Consider the following 9,982-nt stretch of genomic DNA (forward strand, 5'->3'; position numbering starts at 1 on the left):
TCAAATTTCATGCTCATGAACCCATGAGTTTATTCAAACTGTTTCCCAATTTCCTAACAAAATATCAAGAAACCAGGAGTGGCTCAAGACCTTTGAATAGTAATTCTCCAGTGATCAGCAGATCCAGCCCACAGAATTTGTCCCCAGTGATTTTCTTCTCTCAGAAATGACCCCAGCTTCTGTCCTCAAGCCTGATGACATGTGAGCTGGTCCCGAAAAGATACCCAGGCAGAAATGTCTGCTCACCAACACTGCATCGCTGGAACAGCGCACAAACATTAACATAAAATAACACGTGAAGAAAAAATATTGAATCTTTCCAAAAATATTTTAATATAATCCAGAACTCCCACTCCAGACTCTCAGTGGACACTCACAGGGTAGCGTGTACCATATGAGGCCCTGTGGATCTTCGACTGCAGTCAAATATCTTTCTGAAGGTTTAAGAGACCTCGCAGCACCACATTCTGCTGAAGTGAGTATCAGAGAATTTCTGCCACACATGGAAACTTCCTGCTCTGGTTAAACTAAGCTTGTAACGCCTGTTGGGAGTCATCACTGGGAAACGTGCTTCGAGGTGACAGACCAATCAGCATGTTTTAGCAGAATGCTAGCATCTTATGAGCAAACTCAACTTTGCTTTAATAAAATCTAAATATAAGTGTTGTGTATTTCAGCTCAGACATGTTAGCGGCACTGCCATTAGCTTCACTGGGCGCCCTCTTCTGTACCTGTAAGTTAATCACAACAATTTCTATACAATGAGCTGAAAAGGAAGTGGAATGACTCCTCCATATTGGCTCTCCTCCACTCCCTTTGCTCCGCCCCCTCCCCTGCCAAAACTGGCCTTTGATTGGTTGGGGAAAGGAATCTACACTTTCTATGGAAACATTGGTCCAGGAGTTCATGAAGCATCTCTCTGTTGTCATTGTGACGGTTTGGAGTTGAAAATTTTGGTCAGAAGCGAGACATTCGATTGGCTCTTCTGCTCCATGAGGCGGGCCTTGTCCAGGTGCTTCTGCAAAACAGAGTCCTTCTTCCTCTTCTTCTTCATCTGGATCTCCTCCTCCGTCTGGCGCTGAGTGAAGTCCCACGTCTTCTCTTCCACCTGACGATGACAAACAGTTTTAGAGCGAACGTGCGTCTCTGCCTGAGCAGGGCTAACATTCGTCGCTTCAGCTCGTGCTTCAGCATTTACCTGCTCTCCGTCTCTCTGCCTCTTCTTTCTCAGCTTGTCCAGGTGAGCGCTCTTCTCCACGTTGTTCAGGTAGAAGTTTGTTTCTCTCTTCGCCTGTGAAACTTCAGTCCTGAGCCTCTGGTTTAGGACCGTCTGCTCGTAGGCCAGCCGCTCACTCAGGTGAATCCACTGGAACCTGTGCAGGTACTGCGGACACAGGTAAGCAGTAGGGACAAATTATTTGACACTATGATGACATTAAACAACTGTCTGTCTGCATTTTCAGCGTAACCGGTGTGCATTAATAGGGAAGAAGAGACCTACCTTCATGCACCACAGGTCAGAGGAGAAGCGCTGGCGTTTCCTGGTTCCCATCGGCGTGTTGTGGAGCGATGCCGCCACTTTCTTAGCCACACGTTTATCTCTGAACTCCACCCATCCTTCTGTGAAGTCACACCTCCGCAGCCCAGCCTTCTTCTTCCGTTTCCTCACCTGTCTGTCTGCAAGATGAGCGCATCGAACATTAACAGGTGATAAATATCTGAGGGGCTATGGTGAAAGCTTCACTTTTCCTCACTTGCTGTTCATGCAGTGGTGCTGACGTGTGAGATCAAGTGTTTAACATGGCTGAAACGTACCATCACAGGATCAGGTTAGCCTCTCAGAACTTTACCTGTCCCCCAACAGGACAGGTGGACCCACAAAACTGGTAGCCACGTTCTCCAACTCCACATCAGACCCACTGATTCAGGTTTTTTAATTTGTCACTCATTTGATCTTTGAGTGTACATTTTCTCAACACAGATTAGGTCCCTTAAACTTTTTTGGTGATAAATTTAGAATATTTATCGTAAAAATTTTAAACATGTTATGTTTCCTATATTTCAATAAAAACAAACCTTTTTGAAAGCAGCTGACTCAGTCTTATAGACATCCAAGGTCTCAATAAATACATCCGTTAAGAGTTTAAATAATGTTTAATAAAGATGTCACCAAACAGACTAGAAGTAAGGATATTTCCTCAATTTATTTTTATTTCAGTAAGCCTCCCAAGGCCCTAACATCTTTGTTAGTTAAAGATCTTTTGTTGGGATGATCAGGTCAGCGGTAAATCTGGAGTCGAGTTATAGAGCAGTACAGACCCGTTGCAGTTCGGGACATCTTGGCTTAACGCTGCCTCTTATTGATTTCTGGAGGAGGAGTTCTGTTTTCCTTTTAGGATGTTGTGGGCTGAAGTGAGATGTTCTGAAGGCTCCTGCCCACATGTGATATAAAACCATTGACTGTAAAATTACAGCTCGAGTGCGTTTCGTGGAGTGTTTTATTTCGTATAAAATAACCCCTCGAGGGGAAACAGAACCAAAAAACAAGCAGAATGCAGACACTCGCTGAAAAATTCTGCTTTAAACATTTAGTATCGCTCCATAACAAAAGGCATCCACACAAGGTTTAAGTCTGAGAGTTCAGAGCACTGCCTGTCTGTAGGTTAATCAAAAAAAGGCATTTTTGGACTGGACCCTCTGGAATTTTTATATCCAGGAGAAGCTTTTAATTGTGTATTTTTTTTTTTCAGGACATAAACCGAAAGAACGAGATCGCGAATACAAGCAGCGGAAATGAGTTTCCTCCGAAGGGTGGCTGGTCTCTCCCTTAGAGATAGGGTGAGAAGTTCGGCCATTCGGGAGGGGCTCAGAGTAGAGCCGCTGCTCCTCCACACTGAAAGGAGCCAGTTGAGGTGGTTTGGGCATCTGACAAGGATGCCCCCTGGGCGAGGTCTTCCAGGCATGTCCCACCGGACGGAGGCCCCAGGGCAGACCCAGGACACGCTGGAGAGATTATATCTCTCGGCTGGCCTGGGAACGCCTTGGTGTTCCCCCGGATAAGCTGGAGGAGATGGCTGGGGAGAGGGAGATCTGGGCTTCTCAGCTCGGGCTGCTGCCCCTGCAACCCGACCCCGGATAAGCGGAAGAAAATGCATAGATGGATGGACATAAACTGTGAAAAATGAAACAGTGACCCTTGTTTCATTTTTTTTAAATTCCATCACTCCCAGAAACACCCAGAAAGCACAGAGAGCTGGTACTCTAGATTACTGATCCAGGTACAGTTTGTTTTCGTTCATTCGTTAGTGTTGTGTGTGTATCGAATGAGTATATCTGCACCACATACTGTCTGTGTTATACTGTGGTAGTAATATCTGTGTGTATTCTGGTAGTACTTGTACCTTCAGGCTGTAGAAATATGCGTCCGATCTCTCCGTACACTGATAGCAGGTTCCTCAGCTGTTTGGGGCGGAACCTCGGAGGAATATGACCCAGGTAGATGATTCCAGGGACGCACTTCCTGTCCTGAAATACGTTCTTTACCTTCTTCTTCTTCTCTTTTACCTCAACAGCGTCTTTGTCACCAACATCTTTATCCTCATCATCTCTTCTGTCTGCAGCAGCTCCCTCCTCCTCCTCATCATCATCATCAAAATCACCATCTTCCCGCTTCTCCTCCTCGTCTTGTTCTTCTTCATCTTCAGTCTGAGCAAGCGCCTTCGTGTCCTCGTCTTCCTCTCTTCTCTCCATCTCTATAAAACAAAACGTGTTTGCACGTGACTCAGACTGAAGAGATAATCGCGAGAGCAGCAAAACTGGACCCAGAATAACTTCCGCGTGCAGACTTTTTCAAACTAAAACACTTAAAACTCACAATAAATGCTTACTTTAGGTTTCTTTGACGAACTTCTGTCACAGTTACGTTTCACGTGCGCAAACCGTCGCATGTGATTGACGAAACAGAGCGTCGCACTAACAAAGATCAGCTGACAGTTGACTTCCGGTTATGCCTTCAAAATAAAACATTAGGTGGGCGTTGTATAATCTTCTTTCATAAAGGAAAAAAATTTGTCTTTCCCCAGCAGTTTATTTGTTGAAACAATTTTTTAATCAGATTTATTTATTTATTTATTTATTTATTTATTTATTTATTTATTGTGTGAAATGATGTCAAAGCTGGGGGAGGTGGGCAAAATGTACCTTAAACTCCATAGCATTTTTATTAAAGCTTTAGGTATTACCTGTTATTTTACTACTACGTTCTGCTGTATTATTATAGCCATCGCTGCCTGGCAGTACAGAAATAATGAAAAACTTCTCAATTACAACATTAAAGTGGTATACACATAAATGGACTAGTATGTCTGATTCATTAGTGCCATGGATATGATTCTGAATAATTAGTTATAAAGTATTTTCACATGCTGAACTTCATGTACTGTTACTTCTGTAGATTATGATATTTACTTAAATAAAGAGTCTGAAAAATCATTTCTCGACTTTGTAAAATATTTCTTAAAAACAATATGATGTTGAATTCTAGCGCAGCTCCATCTTTAGGACATTGGCGGTTCATGAGTCTAAAAATCCTGCAGTGTTTTTCTCTACAAACTTTAATCTAAGCTGTATTTCTTCCACCTTGTTTTTTCAGTTTAATAAATCCCAGGAACCATGTTCTGCACTCAGTCATCGAACCTTCAGGAAACCTGGCGAGAAATGCTGCAAACAGGAGGATCCCAAATTCAGGACCAATATTAGATTTATTTATTTTTTTCAAAAAGTGAAACAAGAGATCATTAACAGCTGAAGGAAGTCAAACGGCTCTTATTTTGAAATTCAATCCGGATGTAAGTTTTTGTTTTCGCGTGTGAAACGCACGCCGGTGACGGCGGGTTGCTTTGAAGCTGTTAGCGTTTAGCAGCGGAGATGCAGAGACCGGTGTCCAGTTTGCCTCTGAGCCAGGCTGTGAGGCTGAAACTGGGTAGTGCTGGTTTCCAGCTCACCGCGGACCTATTGGACTTCAAACCGGACAAGCTTAGCAAAGGTACCGCTCCATTTCCCCCCACAGTTCCCAAAAACTCCGGTCAAAATGTGTCACATTTTAGCTCGTCTGTCTTTTAAAGCCCTGCAGCAGTAAAAATCACAGCTAAAACAGGTTCACAGCGTCCTGGTAACTCATGGTTTTCTCATAGCCTCTGAGAAGACCGTTTGTAATAAGGAGCAGGGATGGCTGAAAGCTGTTTGTTTGTTTACCTTTTATATTCTGCTGAAATGCAGACTTATGGACAGGAAGGTGCTCAAAACACTGACACTGAACTGAGTCACGTTCTTCATCACAATAAACATCAGGCTGCTTTTTATGTGAAACACAGCTGAGCCTTTGGAAGAAAACAAGTACGTGAGATTTATCGGAGTTTCATTTCAGAGACCGGCCTGAGCGAAGAGGAGGCTGTGGAGGTGCTGAAGGCTGTGAAAGGTGGAGGAGGAGGAGGCGGAAGTGGTGACATCTCAGCATCTCTGACCGCTCTGGAGCTCCTGCAGAAGGAGGAGGAGTTAAGGAGCATCGTGACATTCTCCTCTCAGCTAGACGAATGTCTCGGAGGAGGAATCCCTGTCGGGAAAATAACGGAAGTCTGTGGAGTTCCGGGAATCGGAAAAACGCAGCTGTGGTAAGAAATACATACACACACACACACACACACACACACACACACACACACACCATCATCTATAACCTTACAGATGTTTTGGAGCTGTGATGATGGCGTGAGGAAAACAGTTGAGGAAAATTAGTCACCGTGATGTGGATCAGTAAAGTGAGTGATGATGTCGCCCTTTCAGTCTGCAGCTGGCGGTGGATGTTCAGGTGCCTCAGTGCTTCGGGGGGGTCGAAGGTCAGGTGATGTTTATTGACACAGTGGGCAGCTTCCTGCTTCAGAGGGTCACCGACATCGCAGCAGCCGCCGTTAGACACTGCTCCTTATTGGCTGAGGACGATGAGCAACGAGCCGCCATGGAGACCTTCACCATGGAGACCATCCTGTCCAACATCTTCTTGGTAATGTCTACTAAGTGATGTATGCAGTGATGTCACTATGCATCTGCAAACTTCTAAAATTCTGATTGGCTCTCTATCTCGCCTCACTCAGGTGCGTTGCCATGACTATGTGGAGCTGCTAGCTGAGCTCCATCTACTTCCTGACTTCCTGTCCCAGCATCCAAAGATCCGCCTCCTGGTGATCGACAGTGTGGCATTTCCTTTCCGCCTGCTCTTTGACGAGCTTTCACAAAGGACACACCTCCTTAATGGCGTCGGCCAGCAGCTAATCACCATGGCAATAAACCATAACATTGCAGTGGTAATCACCAACCAGATGACGACCCGGATCCGGGACGGCCAATCGCACATTGTCCCTGCCCTTGGGGAGTGTTGGGGCCACGCCCCTACAATCAGGCTCCTCCTACAGTGGGAAGGGTCGCGGCGTCTGGCGACCATCTTTAAGTCTCCATGTCACGTGGAAACCATGGTGCAATACCAGATCACCCCCGAAGGCTTCAGAGATGCCGATCAATCAGAAATGGCGCACAACAAACGGCCTCGAATGGACACTGACCAATCAGCTGCTGAGCCAAAAGACACAAGCAGCTGATTATTGGGAAACTGTCCAGTAAGAAGAGGCTGATTGAGCATTTGTCTTGTGTGGATTTAATGACACTGCTGTGTTCACACAGGAGGTTCCTGTTTAAATAAAGTTCAGTTTGAGTCCAGCAGGTGGAGACACAGAACTGGTTATCAGTCAGTGGCTCCTCCTGTCTGCGCCGTTCATCCCTGACTTTCCCGAGCAGATGCTGAATACTTCTGCGTTTAGAGAAGCTGCTCTGCAGAAGAGCAGGGGTCAGAGGTTAGAGGGTGGCCCGCTTGCTTGCATATTCTTCATATTTAGATATGTCAATATTTATAGAGGGAGATTAGCACTACAGACACATCTGGATTCATTTAGTTTATTAAAACATTGTTTCTGTTGTTTCTACTGAGACGATCTTGTCTTACCCTCAGGTGCAACACACATTACTGTTGTGTTCAAGCTTTTCTTCTGCTGGAAATAGGCAGAAACACTGGCTCGTTTCCAGTCCACCTTCTCAGTCCATGATGAGTGTGATTCTGTTTAGAGTGCCTAAGGGTCGCTTAATTAAGGGGTGGGGTAGAAATACAGCGGCGAGCTTTGGGATGTCCTCGCTTTTCACTGATGGAAAACAAGAGGATTGATGTGTTAAAGCTTCTTACTGACTGATGACTATAAGCATCAAGCCACAATGGAGAGCTTCATGACTGCTTGTAGAAATCGTGTCTGGAATTTTCACCTGTTGAGTTTAAATTTCATTTAGGTCAAGTCAAAGTCAAAAAAACTTTATTTATCCCTGAGGGGCAATTAAGATAAAGTTTTTTGACATGAAATGGATTTATTCTTTTCTTTTATTATTGTGACAGCAACAATTAAAATAATGAACTTCATTGATGAAGCACCTTTCAGATCCAGCCATTTTTGGACAAATGTTATGGCCAGGGTCGCCACCAAGGGGGGCCAGGGGGGCCACTGGCCGCCCCCCAAAATTTACAAGACTGTCCAGTCTTGGTTATTATTTTAAACATGAGCACAAGAGACAGGAAGACACTTCACAGTGAGTTGAAATATTGTGTATCATTTTGAATTAACTGTATACAATTCTTTTGTCGTGCCTTCACGATTTCCCGTCGTCCCTTCCTTCGTTGTGTCCCTGCACTGTTCTGTTTTTGGTGCGCCATCTCAATATTTTTAGTGGCCCCCATATGAAAAAAATTCTGGAGGCACTCGTGGTTATGGCTTCAAAATCCAGACGCTAACAGCAATGCCCGGTGTCCATCTTTTATATACAGTCTGTCTTTTCTCATGGGAGGGTCCACACACAAAGCCTGTTGGGGTTACTTCAGGTAGGACATCTGACATAAATACAAATCTAGCAAATTAAAACATGTCGAGCTGCCTGCTGTGCTGTTGTGAATAAGGGAGCAGCTGAAAAAAGCTTCTTCAGTGTGTGGATTTTCCACACAGAAGTAAGGAGAGAAAGGGCAACTAATAAATAAACACCATCTCCCATGATGCACTTCTGCTGACATGATTGGCAGCTGCAGAAATAAACTGAAATAATTTCAAAGAAGTTTTTGTCATTCCGAACTTTTTTGTTATTATTATTGTTTTTGACACTGAATATTTACAGGCAGATGTTCCCTAGCAACAGATGTTGTTATCACTACACACAGGAAGATCAAAGTGGGTTTAAACATCAGGAGGTAAACACTGAACACCTGTCCGACACCTGAGCAGGTAAACACTCAGAAGTGACGGAAGCCAGCAGTGGTGGCTGTCGGTAAACAAAGGGTCAGCTTGGTACATTTTGGGCACTTTTCAGGGCATTTCTTATAACTGCTGCCCAGAGATGTTTCTGAGTTACAGAAATTGGATATGCCTATGCTTTATTAAAAGTAGGGTGGTTACTGGTTTCTCCAGCTTAGTGAAGACCAAACAGAAGTCCTTCAGCACAGATTTGTGCCTAAGCTAAAGGAAACTGCAGGTCCTTTTCAGAAACCTCGGCTTTCACTATAGATGTTCACTCACTTAAAAATGTTAATGTTTTGTCATTAATGCTTTTATTTCATCACCCCTGGATTGCTGTTGTTCATTGTTCATTTGTCTTCGTAAAACCTCCTCATTAGCTTCAGAGTCCACTTTAAGAATCTGGTTTTTAGTTGTAGAGCTCCGTATGGACGGTGAATCACCCCCATCTCTCAGCCTGAGATCGGTGGATTCAGTCTGTTTATAAAAAATTACTCTATCATTCTTTTAAACTTGTTTATAGGTAACTTTTTGGTTGTGAAGCATTTTATATTTACCTTGAAATGTCCTATATAAGTAAAATTGTACTTTTTGTCACACCTGACCTTCAGAGATCGACTCTAAAATAATCACTGGGCTAAATTAAAAAGCTAATAATAAAGTAAAAACATGTTCACGGAACACACACACCTACTTTCTCGTTGTGTGCTCGCAAAGACCCTCATTAACATGATTCAACCTGATTTGCGGAAACCTTCAAACAGCAGCGAGCAAAACGTGGTCCTCGCGCTGCAGGGAAGTCCTCAGCCCAGTCCTCATAAGGATGGTAAAACCAGTGCACGCCGAGCGTTAGTGTGCATGTTTTAATTAGACAGACAGACAGGCAGGTGGAGAGACAGACGGGATATTCAGTCCGCTGATTGGAGGAGCAGCAGGAGGCGAACCGGAGTTTGACTCAGTCGCCGGGACCAGCGGAGAGTTTACCGGAGAGGAGCGGCGGCTGTCTGCGGACCTGCAGGCGGAGCGGGTTCGGGACTGAGCTCGGACCGCGAGGAGAGGGATCCCGCTGCGGTGAGTGCAGAACCCGGTGAAGGAAAACCAGTCAGAGAAAATGATTCCAGCAGAACCAGTGAATGAAACCAGTCCACGATACAGCAGGACTATCAGGCGAACACGGAAAACAAGCTGCTTTTATGTAATGGTCAACTGTGAGGGTTATTTTTCTTTTAAACCCAGATAACTGATTAACCTCCGGGGAGGAGTGAATGTGATGTGCAGCACGCATTTGGCTGTGTAAACATTCAATGAGCTGAACTCATCTGATCAATATATTTGTGACTTAACTGATCAATAAATAGATACATGAAAGTGATTAATGTCTATGTTCTGATGGTCGCTCTATTACTGTTAAACTTTAGATTGCTTTTTTCAATAATATTGAATTTTTGGAGGATGTTGAGCTGAGAGATGCTTCTTGCCTCACACGCTGCAGATCATTTTTTCAGGACTTCCATCTTCCTCTTTGAAGACTCATTCTGTTGAAAGCCCCTCCGGCTCACTGATAACAGGCTCTCGCTGCTCTTCAGTAACCACCAGGCTCACTGGATGAT

The 9,982-nt window shown here is 44.3% G+C and overlaps 2 protein-coding genes across 4 annotated transcripts; one reads left to right on the top strand and one right to left on the bottom strand.

Annotated features, from left to right (window-relative positions):
• On the bottom strand, window positions 1-5,435 carry abt1 (activator of basal transcription 1). Of its 3 annotated transcripts, none has more exons than XM_085444846.1 (5): window positions 5,254-5,435; window positions 3,402-3,752; window positions 1,502-1,677; window positions 1,199-1,384; window positions 1-1,108 (listed from the first exon to the last, which is right to left on the bottom strand). In XM_085444846.1, exons 2-5 carry the CDS (start codon window positions 3,748-3,750, stop codon window positions 926-928), a joined length of 894 nt encoding a protein of 297 aa, XP_085300972.1. In that variant the 5' UTR covers window positions 3,751-3,752; window positions 5,254-5,435; the 3' UTR covers window positions 1-925. The 3 variants fall into 3 exon arrangements, with proteins under 3 accessions (XP_085300972.1, XP_085300970.1, XP_085300971.1); XM_085444844.1 differs by lacking the exon at window positions 5,254-5,435 and adding an exon at window positions 3,888-3,966; XM_085444845.1 differs by lacking the exon at window positions 5,254-5,435 and having other exon boundaries at window positions 3,402-3,967.
• Window positions 4,688-8,182, top strand: rad51c (RAD51 paralog C). The gene is made up of 4 exons (XM_085444843.1): window positions 4,688-5,044; window positions 5,426-5,669; window positions 5,842-6,058; window positions 6,150-8,182. Exons 1-4 carry the CDS (start codon window positions 4,927-4,929, stop codon window positions 6,648-6,650), a joined length of 1,080 nt encoding a protein of 359 aa, XP_085300969.1. The 5' UTR covers window positions 4,688-4,926; the 3' UTR covers window positions 6,651-8,182.
• The last annotated feature ends 1,800 nt before the right edge of the window (window positions 8,183-9,982 follow it).

This window comes from Copadichromis virginalis, linkage group LG20 (assembly GCF_057382275.1).
Source record: "Copadichromis virginalis isolate Kocher_CV1m ecotype Utaka linkage group LG20, C_Virginalis_male_GT1.1, whole genome shotgun sequence".
Taxonomy (NCBI): domain Eukaryota; kingdom Metazoa; phylum Chordata; class Actinopteri; order Cichliformes; family Cichlidae; genus Copadichromis; species Copadichromis virginalis.

What these genes read in the sequence shown, in the direction of transcription:
- abt1 (XM_085444846.1), bottom strand. Translation starts at nt 3,750, where the DNA reads ATGGAGAGAAGAGAGGAAGACGAGGACACGAAGGCGCTTGCTCAGACT. An exon ending in CATATTTCTACAGCCTGAAG is followed by an intron (nt 1,678 to 3,401) that starts GTACAAGTACTA and finishes CTCATCTTGCAG; the next exon opens with ACAGACAGGTGAGGAAACGG. An exon ending in GGCAGAGAGACGGAGAGCAG is followed by an intron (nt 1,109 to 1,198) that starts GTAAATGCTGAA and finishes TGTCATCGTCAG; the next exon opens with GTGGAAGAGAAGACGTGGGA.
- rad51c (XM_085444843.1), top strand. Translation starts at nt 4,927, where the DNA reads ATGCAGAGACCGGTGTCCAGTTTGCCTCTGAGCCAGGCTGTGAGGCTG. An exon ending in ACCGGACAAGCTTAGCAAAG is followed by an intron (nt 5,045 to 5,425) that starts GTACCGCTCCAT and finishes GTTTCATTTCAG; the next exon opens with AGACCGGCCTGAGCGAAGAG. An exon ending in TCCTGTCCAACATCTTCTTG is followed by an intron (nt 6,059 to 6,149) that starts GTAATGTCTACT and finishes CGCCTCACTCAG; the next exon opens with GTGCGTTGCCATGACTATGT.